At 48.7% G+C, this 25,000-nt stretch overlaps 1 protein-coding gene across 1 annotated transcript in view; it reads left to right on the forward strand.

The window, feature by feature from the left end:
- The window catches only part of LOC125043699 (protein O-mannosyl-transferase Tmtc3-like), a 284,047-nt gene that overhangs the window by 181,151 nt on the left and 77,896 nt on the right, over window positions 1-25,000 (forward strand). The window contains exon 2 of the mRNA XM_047639936.1: window positions 288-478. Within this exon, the coding sequence (XP_047495892.1) occupies window positions 288-478 (191 nt within the window). The remainder of the gene's footprint in view (window positions 1-287; window positions 479-25,000) is intronic.

The raw sequence follows: 25,000 nt of genomic DNA on the forward strand, positions 1-25,000 counted from the left end.
CTCTCTCTCTCTCTCTCTCTCTCTCTCTCTCTCTCTCTCTCTCTCTCTCTCTCTCTCTCTCTCTCTCTCTCTCTCTCTATTCCTCCCTCCTCTCTCCTCTCTCCCCTCTCCCCTCTCCCTCCCTCTCTCCTCCCCCCTTTCTCTTTTATCCCCAACTGTGTCAAAATATTCATAGGCTTCATCATCTTTTATTGCAGCCAGTGTCTGTACTTGGCCGAGCGTGTGTTTCAGTTTACATTGGACGCCCTGCAGCCAGTCAGTCAGTAAGCGTGTGTTTCGTTTTTCAGGCGGGTGCGTGTGCGGCTGGGTGTACGGGACGCTGGTGTTCGTGGTGGCTCTGGCCGTGTACTGGAACGCCCTCAGCTGCAGCTTCGTCTTCGATGACATCTCCGCCATCAAGGAGAACCGCGACCTGCGGCCCCACACCCCCATCACCAACCTCTTCCTCCATGATTTCTGGGGGACGCCCATGCAGAAGGTGAGTACGCTCGTCGGGTTTCTTTTTTTCCGTCTGGGTTTAGTTCTAGGTGTGGGAGGGGGAAGGGGGGGGCTCTCTTTTCTCGCCGTGATCCGTTTTGTTGTGATTTTTTTATTGTTCATATTTTATTTAGTGTTCCTATTCCCAATTGGAGTCTTCATTTAAAATTAGTTTCGTGGAGCTTCCGGACGTACATGGGCCAATCCAACATCAGAGATGGACAAACACACACAGACACGAGCACACGCACACTTACACGTACACACATGCGCACACACACATACACACACACACATACACACACATACACACACATACACACACACACATACACATACACATACACATACACATGCACATGCACATACACATACACATACACATACACATACACATACACACACACACACACACACACACACACACACACACACCCAGAAGGTACACTGTAGACATCGACACGTGGGGTTGTTAGGAGCTCATTGCCTCTCTACCTCGAAGCGCAATGGCCAGTCAGCCCGGCGTCCCCCCCCCCCCCCCGCTCCCCCGGCCGTGTGCTTAAGAGCCAGCATCAAACGCTTCCCCTCACTTCCTCTCACTCCGCCTCGCTCGCTATTCAGCCTTGAACCGTTCCCTCTCAAGGCCCGCCGCGTGTGTGCACCCTGCCGCGGCCTGGCTTGGCTTGGCTTGACTTGGTTTGCCTTGCCTTGGTTTAACTTGCCCTGGCTTGCCTTGGCTCGGCTCGGCTCGGCCTGGTTTCCCTCGCGCCTGCAGACTCATTGGGAACTTCTTGTATTTTTGTTGTGTTTATTTGTTTGTTTGGTGACCAGGTGGCAGCCAAGCGGGAAACTTAGTATTAATGTAATGTGGGGGAAAGTTCCGGTTATCTAGGCGGCGGCGGGCCAGCTTCATCCCCAGCTGTCACCCCGCCGGGAAGGGAGCGGTCCTCCTCCAGCGCCTCCTGGAGGAAGTCGGCGCCTTGAGAACGAGCTGCTTCGGGAGGTGGCTTCGAGGTGGCAGGTGCAGGTGGTAGGGGCGGATGGAGCGAAGGTGACTAGGTAGCTCGCTCTCTCGCTCTCTCTCTCTCTCTCTCTCTCTCTCTCTCTCTCTCTCTCTCTCTCTCTCTCTCTCTCTCTCTCTCTCTCTCTCTCTCTCTCCCCGTTCTTTAATTCTTCTTTCCTTCCTTTCTTCCGTCCGTCCGTCCGTCCTACCTTCCTTCCTTCTTCCTTCCTTCGTTCACCTCCTTCCTCACTCCCTTTGCCGCTTTTTTCCATCTCTCGCTCCCTCTCCTCCCCTCCCCACCGCGCAGCTGTCTCTCTCTCTCTCTCTCTCTCTCTCTCTCTCTCTCTCTCTCTCTCTCTCTCTCTCTCTCTCTCTCTCTCTCTCTCTCTCTCTCTCTCTTTATTTAAACCATTCATTTGTTTAAGCCGAGGATAATTCCCCCGAGCAACTTCTAGAACAACGTTTTAAACATTTTTAGAGGAAGTTAAATTTCTAGCAGAGACAGCTCTCACTTGCCCAACTACCCCTCCCCCCCTTCCCACGCGCCGCCTCCCCCTTCCCACGCGCCGCCGCCCCCTTCCCACGCGCCGCCGCCCCCTTCCCCTCACCCTCCCATCGCCCTAAGGGATAAATACAACACGCAACGCCAGGGTCAACACGCCGGGGAAACTTCCAAACCCGAGCGCCCTGGCTTGACCCGGAGCTAAGGGGGGAGGGGGGGGTGGGGGTCACGGGGACGGTCGGTCGGAACGGCGTCGTTTGCCTTTATTTTACTGGTCTTGTGAGGGGGGAGGGGGGGAGAAGGGAGAGAGAGGGGGGAGAGAACGAATGGGAAAGAGAGAGGGAGAGGGAAAGAGAAATATAATGAGAGGAAGAAGAGAAAGAAAGGACGGGATGAAGGAGAGTAGAGGAAAGAAAGGGACTAGAAAGGAGAGGTGATAAAGGAAATGGAAGAGTGAGAGGGCAGGAGAGGGGTGGATGAGTAGGAAGCGGGGAAAGAGACCAAGAGGGTAGGGCAGTAAGGAAAAGGAAGGGGATGATAGGAGATTGGTAGGGAGTAGGGCAGGAAATGATAAATAGCAGTGGATGGAAAGGAAAGGAGAAAGGGAAGAACACAGAGAAGGGAACACGGATGAAATAACTTCGCAGTTCTTGTTCAATCAGCTTAGGAATATTTCCGAAACCTTACAAGTTGATCCGCAAGTAATTCCGAGAAAGGGGGGAGGGAGGGGGAGGAAGGGAGGAATTAGGGTGAACAGTCATTCACCCTCAGGGCTTGAAGTTACGTTTTGACTGCAGTTTGGTTCGGAAGGTGTGGAGAGAGACAGACAGACACAGACAGACACAGACAGACAGACAGACAGACAGACAGACAGACAGACAAAGAGAGAGAGAGAGAGAGAGAGAGAGAGAGAGAGAGAGAGAGAGAGAGAGAGAGAGAGAGAGAGAGAGAGAGAGAGAGAGAGAGAGAAAAGAGAGGGGAGTGGAAGGGAGGGGGAGAAATTTAATGTGTACTTTCTTACTGCAGTACGAAGAGGGGAAGGAGGGAAGGGGGAAGGACTGAAGACTTCGCAACGTAACTCCGGGGAAACCCTTTGAATTCCAGGCTACAGGCAACCAAGGAGCCGTTGCACGCGCTAAAAGGCACCAACATTATTTCTGTGTGCAAGCTTACTCACACGCTTTGTCTTGTGTCCCGTTATTATTATTTTTTTTTCTTTACTTTCGCTCTCTCTCTCTCTCTCTCTCTCTCTCTCTCTCTCTCTCTCTCTCTCTCTCTCTCTCTCTCTCTCTCTCTCTCTCTCTCTCTCTTTCTTTCTCTCTCTCTCTCTCTCTCTCTCTCTCTCTCTCTCTCTCTCTCTCTCTCTCTCTCTCTCTCTCTCTCTCTCTCTTTCTTTCTCTCTCTCTTTCTCTCTCTCTCCCCCCCTCTCTCCCCCCCTCCCTTCCTCTCCTTCTCCCTTCCTCTCCTTCTCCCTTCCTCTTTTTTTCTATCATTATCTTTCTCCCTCCCTCCCCCCTCCCTCCCTCCCTCTTTCACAGAAAAAGCACGTGCAACATGCAATGCAAAGCGACTCCTTCACTTTGGAGAGAGAGAGCCCCCCCCCCCCCCCCGACCTCCCAGCACGTGGCCGTCCCGAGGCGGTTCTGTGGCCAAGACTTTCTGAAAGGCACGAAGGCGGCGCACGTGGTTGCCCGGGGGGGGGGGGGGTCACGTTTCCTCTCTTCATACAGCCAGGCAAAGGAGAACCTGTTTCTTTCTTCTTCTTCTTCTTCTTCTTCTTCTTCTTCTTTATCTTCTTCTTCCTTTCTCTCTCTCTCTCTTTCTCTCACTCCCTCCCTCCCTCCCTCCCTCCCTCCCTCCCTCTCTCTCTCTCTCCCCCTCCTTCCCTCTCTCTCCCCCTCCCCCCTCTCTCTCTCACTCTGTCTCTCTGTCTGTCTGCCTGTCTGTCTGTCTGAATACACCTAAGTTTTGTATGTGATATGTGACTCCGCACAGGGACTGGCTAAGATGGAGGTAAAGATACTTAAGTTACCTCATCCTTTTGAGATGTAAGCTTTTGTCTCGATAAATGTGTCAAGAGTCAAAGACTTTCTTGTATTATCTTTTTTCTTCTCCCTCTTTTATGTCTCTTTTTTTTTTTTCTTCTTCTTCTTCTTCCTCCTCCTTCCTATCTCTTTTCTTTTCTTCTTTCTCCTGCATTTTTTCTTCGTCTTCTCTTTGATCTGAGTTAAGATCTTCTATACTATTCTGTCTCTCACGTTCCAACTCCCCTCCCCCTCCCCCCATTTTCTCCCCCTCCCCCCGTTTTCTCCCCCTCTACCCCCTTCCCCCAACCTTGAGGAAACACGCCCGTTGGTGACGCCCTCACGCCGTTGGGGATTGGCAGGAGAGGGAGAAAGGAAGGGAGGGAAAGGGAGAAAAAAGGATAAAGGAAGAAGGGAAAGAAGCTTTGAAGTAACAGGAAAACGGAGAGGAAGAAGGGGAAGAGGAAGAGTGGACTCAAGGGGAGGAAACGAGAAGGCGAAGGGAGAAGAAAGGAATGGGGAGGTGAAGGGGATGGGATGGGGTGAGGTTAGGTGGGAAGGGGAAGAAAGGAGGAGGAGGAGGAGGAGGAGGAGTATGAGTAGGAGTAGGAGTAGGAGTAGGAGTAGGAGTAGGAGTAGGAGGAGGAGGAGGAGGAGGAGTAGGAGTAGGAGTAGGAGTAGGAGGAGTAGGAGTAGGAGTAGGAGGAGGAGGAGGAGGAGGAGGAGGAGGAGGAGGAGGAGGAGGAGGAGGAGGAGGAGGAGGAGGAGGAGGAGGAGGAGGAGGAGGAGGAGGAGGAGGAGGAGGAGGAGGAGGAGGAGGAGGAGGAGGAGGAGGAGGAGGAGGAGGAGGAGGAGGAGGAGGAGGAGTAGGAGTAGGAGTAGGAGTAGGAGGAGGAGGAGGAGGAGGAGGAGGAGGATGACGACGACGACGACGACAACGACGACGAAGAGGAAGGGAAAAAAGGAGTAAAACGAGGATACAAAAGGCAAAACAGGAAGAGAAAAAAAAAAAAAAACAGAAAACAAGGGACAGAAACGGAACGAGAGTTATTGGGAATACGAGAGAATCGAGAACATACAGAAGAGTTAAAACATCATGCCGTTTCGAGCACCCCAGGAATCCTCATCAGATGACGAATCCCTCATTTCGATTTTGATTTTTTTTTTACCTGATAAACATAATTTATTTTACTTCACTTATTGAGTTCTTTTTTTTTTTTCTCTCTCTCTCTCTCTCAGCTACTGCGTTTTGTTTTAAGTCATTATTTAGTGTAGAAGCACGTGAGGGGAGACTAAAATGGAGGGAAATTCATAAACAATATATCAGAGCGCGTTATCCTGCCGGTGAGCGTGTGTTTTAGTATCAGCGATGAAGATTAGAAAGCATTAATATTAATCACTTTTTTAAGGGCATTAAAATCCCGGTATTAAAGATAATGGGTGGGATAATTGTAAAAATGTTACGAGTAAATTTAATAGTATGATGTATGGGCAAATTTAAAAGGGGGGTATAGTTATTATCGTGTCAGAAATAAGCAACTTGCTAATAGCCCAACTGGCAGTTAACTGTGCAGCGTATGATTGATGTGCAAGCAGTTTTGATATATATATATATATTTTATCTCTTTCCCTTTCTCCGTTCTCCTCTCTCTCTCTCGTCTTGCATCATATCTTCTCTTCTCTCCTCTCTTCTCTCTTTTCTTTTCTCATATCCTTTTTTTCTCCCTTCTCTCTCTCCCACCACCCTCTCTTCTCCGTCTTCCCCTCCTCTCCCTCTCCCTCTCCCCTCCTAGCTGCTTCCCTTCTCCCTCCTCCTCCTCCTTCCCCTCCCCCTCTCCCTCTCTCTCTCTCCCTCCTTCCCCTCCCCCTCTCCCTCACCCTCTCCCTCTCCCTCTCCCTCTCCCTCTCTCTCTCTCTCTCTCTCTCTCTCTCTCTCTCTCTCTCTCTCCCTCTCCCTCTCCCTCTCTCTCTCTCTCTCCTCTCTCTCTCTCTCCCTCTCTCTCTCGCTCTCTCTCTCTCTCTCCCTCTCCCTCTCCCTCTCCCTCTCCCTCTCCCTCTCCCTCACCCTCTCCCTCTCCCTCTCCCTCTCTCTCTCTCTCTCCCTCTCCCTCTCCCTCTCCCTCTCCCTCTCCCTCTTCCTCCCTCCCCTCTCCCTCACCCTCTCCCTCTCCCTCCTTCCCCTCTCCCTCACCCTCTCCCTCTCCCTCTCGCTCTCCCTCTCGCTCTCCCTCTCCTTCCTACCCCTCCTCCTCCTCGTCTCCCTCTGCATATTCCTCTTTCTCCTCTCTCGCCCTCTTTCTGTCTCTTTCCTCGATGACAAGGCAACTAACGTAAAGTTTAATCCCAGTGTAGCGTGCTATTTAGAAACGATTTTTCTCCCAATTAATATACATATAGATCCCCACCCCCTAGGCACGAGAACGGATACCCTTAAGCTCATTTGGTTCGATGAAGCTTCGATGTGGTTGACCAGATCACCCCCCCCCCCCCTTATCTCAAAAGAAGAAAAGGAAGATGGATAAAATCGGCAAAATGTCGTTCGATTGCTCAGCTTCCTTGATCGTTAAGCAAATTGCCTCAGTTAGGCTGACTGTCCATTGCCTGGAGCGAGGGGTTAGGCTCTCCCTGCCCCCCCCCCCCTCCCTCCCTTCCTACCTTTCATCCTGTCCTTTCCTCTTCTCGCTTCTTTTATTTGTTTTCTCTTGTAAAATCTGTTTGATTTTTACGTTTTATTTTTTTATCCGATTCAATTTTTTCAACTTTTTTTTTTTCTCTCAAGCGCTCTCTCATAGTTCCCCCCCCCCCCTCCTCCTCCTCTCCCCTTTCCTTTCTCACACTTTTCTCTCTCTCTCTCTCTCTCTCTCCCTCTCTCTCCCCCCTCTCCCCCTCTCCCCCTCTCCCCCTCTCCCCCTCTCCTCCTCTCCCTCTCTCTCCCTCTCCCCCCCCCTATCGACCTATTTATCTATACATCTTTGCATCCCTCCGTCTATAGCAAGAGCCTTACCACGTATCTGAAAGCTTCCCGCAGTCCGACGGCAGACGCACGGCCAGAACAACATTATGTAACAAGATGGCGACAGTTTTGACATATCTGAACACTTGATCTCTGTGCATTATGTATGACTGTGCTAATGTGTCGGGGAGAGAGATCTTGCTCTCACGGCCTCTTCGGAGAGACGGCCGGCCCCGCCTTGGGGTCTGGGCGCGCTCCTCGGTCTTCGGGCTTTTTGCTCTGAGGTTTTTGTTCTTTGGTATTTTGGGGGGATTTTGTTCTGAGGTTTTTTGTTCATTGGTATTTTTTTTGGGGGGGGTAGGTTTTTGTTCTTTGGTATTTTGGGGGGGTATTTTGTGCTGAGGTTTTGTTCTTTGGTATTTTTTTGGGGGGGATTTTGTGCTGAGGTTTTTGTTCTTTGGTATTTTAGGGTATTTTGTGCTGAGGGTTTTGTTCTTTGGTATTTTGGGGGTGTTTTGTGCAGAGGTTTTGTTCTTTGGTATTATGGGGGGATTTTGTGCTGAGGTTTTGTTCTTTGGTATTTTTTGGGGGGGTGTTTTGTGCTGAGGTTTTTGTTCTTTGTTATTTTTAGAGGTATTTGTCTGGAATTTTATGAAGAAATCAGTTTACTTCAGAACACCTTTTTTTTTTTTTGTACTTAGCTGTGTATGTGTGTTTGTATATGCCTGTATTTATAAGTATGTATATGGGTGTATGTACTTGTAAGTGTAAATATATGTGTATATGTATATATATACATACATATTTATACATATACACACATGTATTTGTTATATATACCTGTTTGTAAGTGTACATTTAGATCTTTATGTATCCATAGGCTATGTTTACAGTATGTTAATTTGTATGCATACGTGTGAGCAAACAGTATATGTAAGTGCAGATGTATATCAGCGCGCATATCCTATCTGGAAGGGAAACTGCAGTAAATGCGTCTGTGAGAATTAGAAAATCAAATAGATCAGATCTACCGCAGCATTACGCAGTCTGTCGTATATGCATGTCCATCGCTTTGCACTTCATCCGCGAGTGTTCCATTATCGCTTTCGTTGCTGGTGCTTATTCCCGGGCTTGCCACGGGGGAATCGCAGCCGCGTAAAACATGCGTTTGATTATCCTTGTGCAATCAGCTTGATTTTGACGGGAGTTTTGAGTCGCAGGATGTCGCTGCCATGCACTCTGTACCTGCAGTATCTGCATGGGCACTTAGGATAATGAACACCTCGCGGAGAGACATGGTTCCTCAGTGCCGACAGTATACACGCGGACTTACACGAACGGATAGACTCCCCCCCCCCCCCCCTTGGGTTGACGGAGCTCCCAGGTATGACAGCTGATTCCAGCGCCGGCAGACCCTGGGCATCCCACTGTTCAGTAATACATGGCTACATTCTCCCTTGGCACAGTGGGTGCCGCAGTATTTCATGGGTACAGGTTTGACAGTATATATACAAGCGGAAATGTTTATAAATAGAACCGTTTCCTGCACGCCCTAATTGCATATTCAACAGTACAATTGCATAAGTCATGGAGCTCAAGTTCTCTTCATATTGATGGTGGCAGCGCCCGGAGCGTTGGTAGGCCGGGGAGAGGGAGCGGGGACGAGGAGGAGGAGAAGAAAAGGAAAAGGAGAAGAAGGATGGGAAGAAGAAGACGAAGAAGACAGAAAACAGAAAAAGACCGAAAGGGAGGTGGAAAAAGACGAAGATATCCCCCCCCCCCCCCCTTCCCCTCCGTCACCGTAATAACCGCGAACCCTAACCAAAGGAGAGTGGGGTGGGGGGGGGGGGAGGAAAAAAAAAAAACAAGCATAAATGTACGAAGCGCAAAAGAAGAGCAAGCACAGGAAGAGCGTGTGGATTCTGCAGGAGGACTTGGAAGTGAAGGGAGGGGGGGGGGGGGTGCTTCTGTCAGCGGCAGACGGGCGGAATGAATGCAAGCATTTGCAAGAAGGGAATGAAGCCACTTGGAGGACGCCCCTTGCAGTGAACGCGCGCCTGGCAAGCGACATGAACATAAGCAAGCAAGCAAGCGCTTGCAACGCCCATGTCCCTGTATATGTTAAAAGGACGGCTTCCCGTGTCGTGTGCAGATTACGAATAGTTGGCTTTTGGCGCGAATTTCCATGTTCGCTTCCGACCGGCGAAAGGGGGCCGCTCGGGGGGGGGGGGGGGGGGGGGCTTTGGTTGGTTGCTTTTTTTTCTGTTTTTTCAGTGTACATTTTCTGTTGATTAGTGTTGTTTTTAATTGATTAATTCACTCTTCATTGCATGTATATATATGTGTGTGTGTGTGTTTATGTATGTATATATATATATAATACACACACGCGCGCATATATATACATATATATAAACATACACGCATACCAACATACACACATTTTATTTCCTCCGCCACATTATCTTCCTGTTCTTACAGGCCTACTTCCTCTTTATCTCCTCTTCCTCCTCCATCTGTTTCTTCACAACTGTCTCCTCCTCCCCTCCTCTTCCTCCTTCCCTCCCCCTCCATCTCCACCTTACCCCCCTTCCCCTTCTTCTCTTCCCCTCTTCTTCTTCCTCCTCCTCTTCTTCCTCTCCTTCCTCCTCTCCTTCCTCCTCTTCTTCCTCCTCTTCTTCCTCCTCTTCTTCCTCCTCTCCCTCCTCCTCTTCCTCCTCTTCCTCCTCTCCCTCGCCCTCGCTCAGCTGTTATACACGTGGAATAACGGAATTTTGTTTTTGTTTATTCGTTTTGTTTGTTCCGTCGCCACCCCGGAGTTGCCATTGTGGGATTGCGTTCTTTCACTCCAGAAATTGCTGTTGTTCTGAAACCTTTCTTTGTTATATCAATTGTCCCACTTGTTGGAAGCGCATGTCTGGCAGTCTTTGCTTTTTTTTCGCATGAGTCTGCATGCCTATTTGTGAGTGTGTGTGTGTGTGTTTGTGTCTGTGTGTGTGTGTGTGTATACAAATATACAAATATGCATATATATATATATGTGTGTGTGTGTGTGTGTGTGTGTGTGTGTGTGTGTGTGTGTGTGTTTGAAAGGTGGAATAATGCAGTGTCGCATTGATATAAATATATAACAACCTTCCCTGACCAGGACTCAAACCTAGGGTATGAACCGGATGGCCTGTGTGGTTGGCTTAGTACTGGCCCTCCGGTTCATTCCCGGAGTGACCTAGGTTCGAGGCCTGGTCAGGGTTGTTATATATGTGCATATATTGTATATATATATATATATATATATATATATATATATATATATATATATATATATATATATATAGATACACACACATATACATATATACATATATATATACACACACATACACGCACACCCATTTATGTATGTATGTATGTATGTATGTATATATGTATATATATGTGTCTACATACACAGACATACATACATTTATATGTATGCACATATATATAGATAGATAGGTGGATAGATAGATTGACACATATTCATATATATAATATACATAGATATAATATATATATTTATCATATAATACATTTATAATATGTATATATAAATTTATTTATATATAATACACACGCACGCGCGCACGAACACACACACAAACACACATACACACACACACACACACACACACACACACACACACACACACACACACACATGCCTCGTCCTTTGTCTTTCCTTCATTTCTTCTTCCAAATGACTTTTATATGTTTATTATTATTCCGTGCGCAATTCTCTCCTCCATTATTACTGTATCAGATAGCTATAATTGTTTAAATGTTTGATTTAATTCAGGTTATTTTCTTATCGCCCTCCTTATCTTAATAATTTTCTAATTTGTTTGCCGACCTTGTTTGAGCGCATAAATTGCCGCCGAGATGTGTTGCAGCGCTCGTTAGCAACGGAGGAGCGACGCGTGCAAGGGGGACCTCGGGCCGCTCTGCGCTCGTGTCTCTGGCAGGCTGCGGCCCCTCGGTGCCACTCCTGCAGGCGCTGCAGGGGTAGGCCGCACTGGCTCTCCCTCTCCCCACCCCTAACGATGCACACACATACAAAACGTACTCGCGCACATGCACATCCACATGCACGCGCGCGCACATGTAATCACCCACATACACACACTAACCCACGAACACGAACTAAGACACGCACACAGTACATACATAAACGTAGCGGGGGCTGGATAACGCAAAATGAGTGCTGTAATTAAGCTCATAATTCGTGGCCTCGAAGGGAAAATTGGCCGCCCTGACGGCCTAATGCGGGTGCGGCTTAGACATCGGTGGGCGTGCGGGCGTGATTATTTGTTATGGGTGGGGGGGGGGATGGGATGCCAGGGTGGCCGCAGAGGAGTGGGATAGCGAGTGGGATGGGTGAGGGTATGGGCTGGGCGGAAAGGGTCACTGATGGTGTGGTATTGAGGTTTGTGCTATGGAACAGAGAGGGAGATGGAGAGAGAGAGAGAGAGAGAGAGAGAGAGAGAGAGAGAGAGAGAGAGAGAGAGAGAGAGAGAGAGAGAGAGAGAGAGAGAGAGAAAGAGAGAGAGAGAGAGAGAGAGAGAGAGAGGGGGGAGAGAGAGGGAGAGAGAGAGAGATAAATTCATCGTAAAAATGGTATTATAATGTCATACGTACAATACCCTTCTATTATCAACTGTTACAACAGTGATCGCATACCAAACCAACCGTGTCGAAATAAAAAAAAAGGAAGAAGAAATGGAGAGAGAGAAAGGGGAAGTGCGTGGGCGAAGAAAAAAAGAGAGAAAGAGACAGAAATAGAGAAAGAGAGAGAGAGCGCGCAGGAGACCCGCTTCCCAGGATAACCGGCGAACCGACCCTCGATAAGACCGCGATTCGAAGGCGGCTCGAATCTCCCGCGAGTTATGGTTCGAGAAGAAGCGGCCCGGGAAGGTCCCGCGGCAGCGCCTTTCAGCCAGCCATCAATAAAGTAAATTATTGTACATAAAACCAACGCACAGCAGGTGATAAGAGGAAACGGATGGCTCACGGAAACTTTTCCCCTCTGACCGCTGGACGTGGGGGAAGAGATGGGGGGGGGCAGGGAGAGAAAGAGAGGGAAAGGACATAAAGGGGAAGTTGGGCGGAGGGGCTGAAGGGGAGATGAAAGAAGAAGGGGGTCAGGGCGGCAGCAGGGAGGTGTAAAAGGAAGATCGTAAGGAGAGGGGCCTACCTGCCCTCTAGAAGACGTAGGGGGCCAGAGTTCCACCAAGTTGATAACCAGCCTGCTATGATTACACGCAAGGTGCACACCAAAGCCTGTACTGCGTGGAGGAGGCAGTTGCAGAACCTCTTGACCGGCAATGTTGAGACCCGATTGAGACATGTCACCTGCGAGGAATGGCATCGGCCGCCGAGATTTCAAGTCATGTGTGTAGAATAGAAGAGGAGGAGGATTTTTTTAATCTCAATTTCTTCCTCTTATTTTCTCTTCTTCCTCCTCCTCCTCCTTCCTTTCTTCTTATTACATTCCTCCTCCGCCAGCTTTTCTTTCCTTTCTCCATTTTCTCCCCTATTTGCACTCTTCTCTCCTTTTAATATCATAATGATATTGATAAGTGAGAGTTTGTGCGGGAGATTGTCTAAGGCGAGCTCGTCCATCGCCAATCCCTCCTTATATTATATTGCCTTCGAATATATATTTTTACCCGCAGCAGAAAACTTAACACCAGCATTTACGAGTGTTTATCGTGTCGGAAGTAGGTTAGGCGCGCCGACGTCATTACCTGCAGGGGGGGGGGGGGGAGGACAAAGGGTGCTTGGGGGATTAGCGTAAGCATTTTATATATATATATATATATATATAAATATGTATATATTTATATTTATATTTATATATATTATATATATATGTGTGTGTGTGTGTGTGTGTGTGTGTGTGTGTGTGTGTGTGTGTGTGTGTGTGTGTGTGTGTGTGTTTTCAATTGTAAGAGAGAGAGAGAGAGAGAGAGAGAGAGAGAGAGAGAGAGAGAGAGAGAGAGAGAGAGAGAGAGAGAGAGAGAGAGAGAGAGAGTGGGGGGGGGGGAGTATTGTTGTATGTATAAAGTTTTGGTCGGAAATTAAGCAATATTTTCCTCTCGTTTGGCCTTTTATTTCTTCCCTCTCTGAAATGTTGTGTAATTTTATATATTTTGGAAGATCATTATCCTGTTTTTGTACATTTTGAGTTGTTGATTGTTGAGTTTGTTTAATTAGTTTATCGGTCTAGTTGGGGATTAACAGACGTGCCAAATGAATAAGAAATGATTGGGCATGTTTGGCAACGGTGCTTTGTTATATATTTTTCATACATTTTTATTCATTTTTTTTTATTATTATTTCATCAGTGCGTCGACGGGGTAAACAGCAAACGCACGCACATACGCCACCTCCCCCCCCCCCTCACCCCACACACACGCACACACGCACACACGCACACACGCTCGGTAACTCGCTCACGCACACACGTGGATTGAAACCCGTGTTGTTTGTGCCTCAAAGCAACAAACTTACAATTGGTGACGGAGGTTTACATCGTGGCGTCGGCGGGCAAGGCGAAAACTTTGATTTATTGACGCTTTCCTGTGACTGCATGCTCGTTTGCTTGCTTGCCTGCTTGCTCGGATGCCTAGTGGACGGTGAAAGTCAGGTGGCTTTAGCAGTATCCAGAAGAAACCGTGCCCAAGTTCTCTTAGGTGGTTGACGGTGCGTTTAGCCAGAAAGTTGTGCGAATAAGGGCACGTGGTGTGGGAGCGAGGCCTTCGGAGGAACCAAAAGGGTCCCAGGTCTCGATGATAATACTTTTATAAGATTGCGTAAGCCGGCTATGGTGCTTGTAGGGCCTCGCCTGTGATCCAATAACGTTTTAATTTGGCAGCCACTTGTAGGCGTTCCCCATCGAGCAAAGTGCAGCGTATGGGGACCGTTTTAGACGAGCGAGGGCGTAGAGGGGGCGCCTCAACTCGAGGGTTAGAGGAAGGGACGGGAGAGAGAGAGAGAGAAAGGGAAAGGGAGAATGAGAAAAAGAGGGAGGAAGGAATAGACAAAGAGATAGGGGTGAAAGGAAGACGAGAGGGGGAGAGGGAGAGGAAGAAGAAGAGGGAGAGAGACAGAGACAGAGAATTAGAAATAGAGAAACCGAGGGAGCAAAGGAGAATGCAAGAGAGATAGATAGAGAGAGAGAGAGAGAGAGAGAGAGAGAGAGAGAGAGAGAGAGAGAGAGAGAGAGAGAGAGAGAGAGAGAGAGAGAGAGAGAGATTGGGGGAGGAGGTTACTGACGGGAATTAGATCTTGCTGTTTCCTATAGAGGGGAGGGAGGTGAGGGGAAGCATGCAGTTAGTGTCAGGATCACAGGGCAGAGGGAAGACATAATTCGGAGGACGCGAGGGCGGGTTTGGGGACTCGAGGGGACTTACAAACAAAGGGCGAAGGGGGGAGGAGGGAGTGCGAGGGCTAGGGAGGGAACGGAGGGAAGTACAGGAGTGACGGCACGTGTCATTAGGAAGGAGGAGGGTGTTTTGTCATGATGATGGAATGCTGCTCAGGGTGACGCTTGGAGACATAACGGTGAAAGAACAAGAGGAACGGGTGGAAGAACATGAAAAAGGGTGAGAGAACACGAAGGAAGAAAAAAGGGAAAAGGATATATTGATGGAAGAATTAAAGGATTGTCACATCGAAAAGGGTGTAAGACGAGGGAGGCTCCTTACTAAAGAGGCAAGGAAAGGAGAGTTTCCCGTGATCCTAGCGAGAGGGAACGGGAATGAGGAGAGACCCCTACAGAACGGCCGGGTTGGGTTGGGGAAAGAACGGATAGATCCTTGGAGTTGGGTTACATTAATTACAATAATCGTCTTTATTGATAACGGATATTGAGAGGCGAGTCGATGCCGAAGCCGTCCAAGACCCCGGTTATGAAGAGTCAGTAGGATGATTAAAAAACGGGAACATGGAATGAAAAATAATGTTGAAAAAATTGGCATTTTTCCTATAGTCTGAAGTCCTGCGTCTTCATCATATACGAGATGAAGTTTCTTTCAAAGCATATTTTTGTTTTGTCTAGTTTAGAATATTGATTCTTAAAGCCGGGTGAGTTCGGCTATACGAAGTTACTAGTTTGCTTACGGTTCCATCTACACGCACTCAGAAATGCTTAGGTACGGGTACGCGTGCGCCCACCCCATCTCACCAAACTACCCACGCCACGTCCGTACCGCACAGTCACGAAACCCCGTACCCCCAAACTTTACAAAAAACACGACACACGCACAGTAACACGCACACACGCACCCCGTACCCCTTTCACGACACTTACACCACTCGAAACGCACACTCACCCCCCCCCCCCACACACACACACACGGATGCACGCACGCAAACGCCAAAGGTTTCTGAGCTCCGCGGAACCCGAAACACCAGGCTGGTTTATGGTATTGCTATTGCTTCTGCCCCGCCGTGATATTACTGTGATAAATATTTATTGTTTTATTGGATGGCTGATGATTACTTCCTGTTGAAAAATAACACGCGGGTTCACGGGATTCGAAGCCGCTCGGGGATCGGGGTTTGGCGGAGGAAAACGGGAAACGGCGCGAGCCGGGTCGAAGGAAGGGGGCTCGGGATCGGCTTTCTTCGGCTGTCGGGGGCTGAGGCGGCCCGGGGGCCCTAGGCGGAGGGGGCGGGTGTTTTTGGATTTTTACCCCGGTGCGATTGGGAAAATTTTTGTGGAATTTTTGTGGGGAATAGGTTTGGGATGGAGGCCTATGCAAAGTTTGAATTTTTGTTTTTTTTTTGTTGTCTGTCCTCTTTTGGGGGAGTTTTTTTTTTTTATTTTTTTTTTTTTTGGGTTGTTATTATGATCATAGTAATCACGTTCATCATGGATTGCTTGCTGTAAACTGAACTGATAGTTTTTTATTAACCCCAAAAGCCTACCAAACTCTATCCATCGTGGTTACAAAATATAATTGTGCTTATCATTGTTGTGTCCCTTTAAGGTAGGTCCAGTCACGCCCACGCCGCCCACGCGATCATTTGGGCTCCTCTGGGCGTGATGGCGTCGGTCGCTTGGGAATTGAATCAAGTGGAGCTTAGATTGCCTACTTGTTCGTCTACTTTTCTTTCACGTGGACTTGGGAGACGGAGGAAAGAGGGGGAGGGAGAGGGAGCAAGAAGAGAGAGTGGTAGGGGAGGCAAGAGAGGTAGGGAGAGGGAGAGAGAAAGAAGGAAGGAGAGAGGAGAGAGGAGAAACAGGGTGTGTGTGTCAGAGAGAGCGAACATGAGAACCCTTGTCCAACTCCTCTTAGAACAGAGGTCACCCACACATAACAGTTCACTCTGTCGCTTCCCGGAGAATATTTGACACTTGGTTGAACCTGCTCTCGGTTGCCCCCCCCCCTCCAAATTATCTGTGGGGGGGGGTGCAGGGGAAGGGAGGGGGTTTTAAAGGGTGATTTTCACTTTCCCAACTTGGCGGGGGAAGTTTGGGTATCTGGTCTGGAGGCGCTGGCGTGGGCGTGGGCGTGGGCGTGAGTATAGCTTGGGTGGTTTGTGTGCAAGGACTTCGTTTTAGGGGGGGCGAGGGGGGTTCTCCTCAGCTGTTATTGGGGCCTTTTTTTGTCTTCATTTTTTTGGTTTTAAATAGCTTTCTTCGCTGTCTTTCCCCTCTCTTCTTTCATTCCCCTTCCCCGCTTTATCTTCATTTACTACCCCTCCCTCTCTTTCTCCCATCACCCTTTTCCCCCCTTTTTTGCAAAACCTTTTTTTCCCCTTCCCTTTCCCCCCCCCTCTTTCCCCCTTCGCCTTCGCTCCCCCTTCCCCTTCTTTTCCCCTTCCCCTCTTTCCCTCTTCCCCTCTTTCCCTTTTCCCCCCTTTCCTCCTTCTCTCTCCACCTTTCCTCTCTTTCTCCCCTTCCCCTTCCTCTCTTCCTTTTCTTCCCCAAACCCTTCCCTTTCCCGCTACCCCACTCCCTATCCCCCCTTTGCAATGTTGATTCGCGTCAGATTTGTTTTGGTTTATGCAATGCCTTAAATCATCTTGATTATATTTTCACACTTAGCCTTCTCCGGGTTGCTGTTTCTGTACAACGTTTAGTCGCGCGTGTTTTGCATTACTTGCACTGAGGAGCTTGTTATGGGCGTGTGCATTTTTTAACGTCTGCGCGAACGAAGTTTCTTGTGCAGACGGCTGCCAGTGCTTTGATATATAGGTGTTGGTGATTTTTTAGGGTGCCGCTGCTGGACAAAGCTAAGTCGCGAAGATAAGTTAATGCGAAGTGTAGCGCGCCTGGGAATTTCGGGGACGCTGAAAGTGGTGTGTTTTTTTCATGAGTGTATACTGAGTGGTTTTGGTATTTCGGGTAGATCATGTGAATTTGTAGGTTGTATACATGGGGGGGATAATTATGCTTTTTATAAGGGTTTTGCAGTGATGGTGGTGGGTGGTGGGGGATGTTGGACCGGGTGCTCGGAGCAGTGTTCTAGGGCTGACGACATCCCTCGTTTCGAGCTGCTGGCGATACCGGGCCAGCGGTGGGGCGGGGACATGGTGGGATAGGAGGGCTGGGGGGGACGGTGGTGGGGCCGGAAAGCAGAAGGTGGGCAGAAAAGAGGTGAAAGTGGGCCTCCACACGCAACTAACAGGAGCAGAATGGGAGGGACAAGGCGAGGAAAGGGGGGGGGGGCAGTGAGGTGAGGGGAGTGGACAAGTCCGAGGAGCGACGGGTGGGGGTGGAGGGGAGGGGGGGAGCAGGGATGGAGGGAAGTGGCGAGTTACGGGAAATTCGGAGGAGGACCAAGCCAAAGATTAGGGGGAGAGAGGGTGGGGCGGGGGGCGGAGGTCGGAGGGAATGGCCCGCCCGCCCTCGGGGTGGGCCCGCGGCGCAAGCCCGGCAGGGCGGGCCGAGCGAGCCGGCTTTAAGGCCAGTATGAGCCACGGCATGAGCAGACAGGGGGGAGCAGGGGCAACGTGACGACACACTCAGACGGAACGCGGGGTGACGATAAGCAAGGGACAGAAAGCAGGGCGAGAGAACAGCGACGGGGTCCCACAGACAACGGCGCGGCGAGCACCGAAAGCCCAGAAAACGAAAAGAATGAACGACCAGAAAGAACGACAGCACAGAAAAGCACGAGCGAGGCGCGACCAAGCCAGACGGAGTAGGGAGAGCAACGAAAGCTCTAGAGATCGGAGCGAAAGCAAGAAGGCGACGGTGAGAAGCAGAGAAGGAGAAGGACGAGCAAGAAAGAAAGCGGACGCGCGCGAGCTGACAAGGAAAAGCGGAGGGCGCGACCGTACACCAAGAACGAGGAGCGAAAGACGAAGACGGCGAGGAGAGATAGAAAGAAGGACGAGGACGAGAAAGAAGAAAGAGGAGCGCACGACGTGAAGGTCGCGACTAGAAACACGAAGGAGCGACACGAAGCCCCGGGGCGAGAAAGAAAAGCACGAGGAGCGAACCGACCAGAAGGCGCGAAAGCCACACACGCAGGAGCGGCAGCAAGAGGAGCGCAAAGAAAGAAAGGGGCGACGCTCAGACCCAGCAAAGAGGCGAGAACGCCAGCCGTCGAGGCGAGCCCCAGACCGCCCTGAGAACTTCTCTCCATCCTCCTTCTCTTATCTCCCTCTTTCCTTCTATTCATCTCCCTCCCTCCACTATTTCTTCTCTCCTCCCTCCCTCCTGCTTTATCTCCCTTCCCTCCCCTCTTCTCTCCTCCTCCCTCCTTTCCTTATCTCCTTCTCCCTCGATCTCCCTTCCTCACTCCCTTTTCTCTCCACTCCCTACCTCTTCTCTCCTCCCTCTTTCTAATCTTCTCCCATCCCTCCTTCTCTTAGCTCCCTCCCTCCTTCTCTTCTCTCTCCTCTTCTTCTCTCCCTACCTCCGTCTCTTATTTCTTCTCTTCATCTTCTCCTCCATACCTCCCTCCCTCCCGCTCCCTACATCCTCCCTCTTATCTTCTCTCCCTCCCTCCTTCTCTTATCTCCCTCCCTCCTTCTCTTCTCTCCCTCCCTCCCTCCCTTTCCTCTCCCTCCCTCCCTCCCTTTTCTCTCCCTCCCTCTCTTCTCTCCCTCCCTCCCTCCCTCCCTCCCTCCCTCCCTCCCTCCCTCCCTCCCTCCCTCCCTCCCTCCCTCCCTCCCTCCTTCTCTCCTCTTCCTCCCTCCCTCCTTCTCTTCGTATATTCCAGCTCTGCCGCCCACTTACCGGCCGGCGGGTGTCAATGGCATCACCTTACGAGTCTGTTAAATGCATGCACGAACTTCTGGCATTATCGAGCCAGCTTGCGAGGCATTGCGTTGTCCTTTCATTATTTTATCGATACGAAGCCACTTTGATATCTCTTGCCATGTTTTATTAATTTGCCTTTGACGTCACGGAGGATGGCTTTTTTGTGTTTGCATATGTATGTGTGTATTTATGTGTGTGTGTGTGTGTGTGTTGTGTGTGTGTGTGTGTGTGTGTGTGTGTGTGTGTGTGTGTGTGTGTGTGTGTGTGTGTGTGTGTGTGTGTGTGTGTGTGTGTGTGCGTGTATATATATGTGTGTATGTATATATATATATATATATATATATATATATATATATATATATATGTATATGTATATACCTATTGACCTCTCAAGGCGACATGACGTTTTCTCAGGCTCGAGCCAGCAGTCAGAGCGCAGGCATTTTTACCACCTCCGCGACGGGGAATTGAACTCGGGACCACGGGGGCCGGAGTCCAGGGCTCTAACCACTGGACCATCGCGGCACTCATATATATATACACACATACATATATGTATATGTGTGTGTGTGTGTGTGTGTGTGTGTGTGTGTGTGTGTGTGTGTGTGTGTGTGTGTGTGTGTGTGTGTGTGTGTGTGCGCGCACGTGTTTTCTTTCTTTCTTTCTTTCTTTATCTTGCTTGTTTATGCGGATGTCGATTGTGAATTATTATTTCGTTAATGTCCGGACAAAATCAACGTAAAACAGAATGTAAAATACAAATTTTACGCTCGTTTATTTATATCTTAATTTTATGAATGTATATTTTTTGCATGCATCAGTAGCTCGGCTGTGTTGTTGGCAATGCTGTTGAATACACTGAATGTAAATCTCGTATGTTGTGTGTATATCATTATTTTCTGTAGCGATATGAAATGTTATTATCGTGTTTACTACTATAAACGTAGATTACATTGCATGGTGTATGGTGTCTGGTCCTCCTTTATAGTGCACTTGTGTTTATGGAGACCGTATAGCGCATGGTGCCTATCGCCCCTGTCTACAGTGCAGTCGTGTTTCTGGGGAATGTATGACATATGGTGGGTGTATAGTGGTTCTGCGCTTGTAATTATGGAGAACAAATGGCCTATGGTAATTTCGTGTTCTTGTACAGCAGGGTTGTGCTGTACATAGTCTGTGGGGAACGAAAGGGCACAGTTAAATACACTTTTTCCACCGCGTTGATTGTCATTTTCATTATTGACGAATAAACAAACATACAAACAAACCCGAGACAAATGGAGAAATAGAAAGGAGAGCAAGAAAACGAGAATTGTGTTGTCGTGTGCAGGACGCCGTTTATTGATAGCCCGGGCGCAGGGCAAAGAAATGACCACGCGACGAAATGACACACGAACTCTCTGGTGCCATTTGACACACGACATCTGTAGTGTCATTTAACTTCTCTTTCCCCACTTTTTTTTCTTTCGTTTATTTCGTTGATATTCATTCTTTTGCTTTTGCTCTTCTTTTTTTCGGTTTATCTTTTTTTTTTTTTCATCTTCGTCTTTGGTTTCATCTCCCGTTTTCCTTTTCTCTCTTCTCTTTTTTTTCATTTAATTTCCTTCCTACGATCCCTGTCTCCATCCGACCCTCCCTCTCATCCTTTCTGTCCTCCCTCCAATCCTCCCTCTTTCCCTCCCTCCCTCCCTCCGGTCCGTCCTCCCTCCCTCCCTCTGTTCCGTCCTCCCTTCCTCCCTCCCTCCCTCTGTTCCGTCCTCCCTTCCTCCCTCCCTCCCTCCCTCTGTTCCGTCCGTCCTCCCTCTCTCCCTCCCTCCCTCCCTCCCTCCCTCCCTCCCTCCCTCCCTCCCTCCCTCCCTCCCTCTGTTCCGTCCTCCCTCCCTCCCTCCCTCCCTCTGTTCCGTCCTCCCTTCCTCCCTCCCTCCCTCCCTCTGTTCCGTCCGTCCTCCCTCTCTCCCTCCCTCCCTCCCTCCCTCCCTCCCTCCCTCCCTCCCTCCCTCCCTCCCTCTGTTCCGTCCGTCCTCCCTCCCTCCCTCCCTCCCTCCCTCCCTCCCTCCCTCCCTCCCTCCATCCCTCCATTCACTCATCCAGTTATTAATTCATCTATTCATCCCTCCATTCACGCTCTCTTTCTCGCCGCCGGTTTATTTAGCCTCTCTCGACATCCGGGCATTAATAATGGCGGTTAAACGGCTCTTTAATTCTGTGGAACGTTCGCTGCAATTGTCTTTTCCTGCAGTCGGTTATTCCGCAGGTATTGCAGTCCGTTGATTATGCAACATCCCGTCGGTTGGGTTGATCTTGCGCTGTTTCCTATGGATTTATGTTGGCCGGATTGCGCGCGCGGCCGTTCGAGAGACCCGGGTGCTCGGGAATAGCCACACGCCCTGTGTTTTATTTTATTATTATTTTTTTTTTCTTCACTCATATAATTTTTTTTCACATGTGTAGGCCTGTCGTTTTGTTTTATCTTTTTTTTTATATCAAACGTGTAGGCTTGTTTCTTTAAATTATTTTATATCACACGTGTAGGATATTTACATTTTGTCTTTTTATTGCATTTTTTTACTTACGTTTTATTTCATGTCATATTTTAATTCTTTGCTATTTTAAGGCGTTGGGGGGGGGGGAGAGGAGGGTGTGTGTTTGGGGGGGGGGGGGGGGGGGGTCGGTGGCTCTTGGTGGCTGTTGTTGATGCGTTTGTTTGTCGTTATTTCCTTGTTGCGATGTTGATAAGGATCTGGCTTTCATTCTTTGCCGTTTGGATTCTCTCGGTGCGTGTGTTTGTTTGTATTTTGTCGTGGCTTGACATTTTAAAGATTTTTTTATTTGTTTTTACTCGTGTGTATCTTCTTTAAGGGGTCATTGTAGTGACATGGTATTCAATTGCATCCGCCCCCCCCCCCCCCCACACACACCCCCGGAGCTATTTCCGTGTTGCATTGTGAATAAACTATACTTCAAGTCTTCTTTTTGGCCGTCGGTGAAAATCTTTGAGAAAAAAAGGCGAAGAAAAGAATGCGCAATTCCCTTGGTGCTACGCTATCATCTTTATTCCGTGACTCGATTTGCAGTTGCAGGCAGGCGAATCGAAGATTATTGCCAAGTTGCATTCTTGTGAGATTTGCTTTGGGTTGTTTAAGATTTAGATGTTGAATTTTTGATTAATCGTGCATGATGTGTTCTGGGAGGGTCGCGTTTTTATCGGCCCGGAGCACGAACTGTGTTGCTAATATTATTATTATTATTGCTATTGTTGGCGATGCAATTTTTGTTGCTTATTCTTTGCGACGTTCGTACTCCTTTGATTATTATTATCGTATTATTGTTGTTGTTCATATAATTAAAATTATAATCGTTATCATTATTAATACCACAATTATTATTAACATCATTATTATTTTCATTACTTCTTATCTGAAAACTCGAGAGGCAGAAGTACTCCTCATATCCTTTTGATATTCTTTTTTTTTTCTTTCTTTTATTCATCGACTAAAAAAGGGAGAATGTCATCAGAACAACCCACGGTCTCCTCCCTGTGTCCCTGAGTGGTTTATATCCGATATGATTTATATTATAGCATGTCAGGTGCATCGCATATCACAGTTCCTTTTATGGGCTGACAAAAAAAAAAGTAAAAGAAAAAAAAAAAAGGGTAGAAGAAGAAGAGGGGGAGGGAGAAAGAGATGGAGGAGGAGGAGAAGAAAAGGGATAAGAAAAAGAGTAATAATAAGACGGAGAATGACAACAACAACAGGGGGAAGAAGTAGAGGAATAATAATAAGAAGAAAAAGAAGGAAAAGAGATGAGATGGAGAAAAAAATATAGCAGTTTACCCGAAATAACAATGTGTGTGTGTATATATATATATATATATATATATATATATATATTTTTTTTTTTTTTTTTTTTTTTTTAGCGAGACATTACCAACGCATTCTATTCGGTAATTTAAGGCTTGGCATGTGATAGTCTCTTTGAAATTCCTTTGAATGTGAAAGGGATGGGGTGAGTGACTCCCAGTGGATCTTTGGGATTCTACTTTGATTTTTATGGCCCTTGTTATTGCTATTACTAGTATGATACTTGTTCTCGATGGTTATATTTTTCCTCGGCTATCATCATCAGCGTCTTTCTCTTCCTCGTCGTCATCGTCATAATCATCGTCGTCTTCAATCATAATGGCTGTTGTTATTATTGTCGTTCTATTTTCATTATTGAAAGCATGGTTTTAGAAAATGAGGGGATTTGCTGTTCATTGTAAATCGTCTACCGAGGGCCTGTCAGTGTGTTCTGTACACAAATGAATCAAATCGAAAATTCTCGTGCAGTGTCCAAAGGAACCTGAAATCTCCGAAGTTTTCTCTCTTTTGTAAATTTCAATTTATTCGAGCAGGCTTTTTATTGGCTTACGAGCACCACTGCATTTTAGCTGTCTGGCAAATTTATAAGCACTCGACGATTAGCACACGCACGATCGCTCGCTCTCTCTCTAACTCTCTGTCTGTCTCTCTAACTCTCTGTCTCTCTCTCTAACTCTCTGTCTCTCTCTTTAACTCTGTCTCTATCTCTCTCTCTCTCACTCTCACTCTCACTCTCACTCTCACTCTCACTCTCACTCTCACTCTCACTCTCACTCTCTCTAACTCTCTCTCTCTACTCTCTCTCTCTCTCTCTCTCTCTCTCTCTCTCTCTCTCTCTCTCTCTCTCTCTCTCTCTCTCTCTCTCTCTCTCTCTGTAACTCTAACTCTGTGTGTGTCTGTGTCTTTGTCTTTGTCTTTCTCTCTCCCTCCTGCTTCCCTTGCCCCTCTCCCTCCCCCTCTACCCCCCCCTCTCCATCCCCCTTCGTGTATCCGTTCGTGCGATCCATCCCGAGGCACAAAACCCCCAAGCACAAAGGGACCCATAAAGTCTTGACCGCAGCGCCGCCTGCAGAGAGCGTCCGCGTGAGCTCGTTGTCTCCGCGGGCTACAGCAGGAGGTGTCCGCCCTTCCGGCCAACGTCTTGAGGCTGTCACTACCGGCTATTGTCTCCCGCACACACACCTGACAGGGTGGGAAGGCACGTACACTGCTGCCAGGGTTGGGGAGGGAGGAGAGGGAACGGAGGGTGCGGGAGGGTAGGGGGAGGGGAAGAGGGAAGGGAGTGGGGAAGAGGGGAGGGAGAGTGGAAGAGGGTAGGGTGGGGAGAGGGCGAATGGGGTGTGCGGAGGGTGGGAGGGTAAGTTGGGGAGGAGAGAGTATATGAGTTGGTGGGGAAGGGGGTCGGGTAGAGGATGCCTTGGTTGGGGAGAGAGGAGCAGGCACATGGCGAGAGGCTTTGAGGATAATCTTCATGGTGGTGTTACTGCATCATCCTGAGGTTGGGGTACGCCTCCCTTGTCCGGGAGTAAGGGATTTTTTTTTTTTTTTTTTTGTGTGTGTGTTTCTGTCTGTCCCCATTTCTGTGTATATAAGTTGCTGTACAATGACAACAGGGAATATAATCCCCAGACCCGTGACAAACCTTTCCCCCGCCCTGGTCAGCAGAGGGAAGGGTCTCCTCAAAGAGCCAGCCCGGCATCCCGCTTCCTCCTCCTCCTCCACCAACACCTCCTCCTCCTCCTCCTCCTCCTCCTCCTCCTCCTCCTCCTCCACCACCTCCACCTCTTCCGTATCCTCCAGCTCCTCCTCCTCTTTCCCCCCCCTCCTCCTTCTCCTCCTCCTCCTCCTCCTCCTCCTCCTCCTCCTCCTCCTCCTCCTCCTCCTCCTCCTCCTCCTCCTCCGCATCATTATTTTCCTCC

Source organism: Penaeus chinensis, chromosome 34, assembly GCF_019202785.1.
Source record: "Penaeus chinensis breed Huanghai No. 1 chromosome 34, ASM1920278v2, whole genome shotgun sequence".
NCBI classification, from domain to species: Eukaryota; Metazoa; Arthropoda; class Malacostraca; order Decapoda; family Penaeidae; genus Penaeus; species Penaeus chinensis.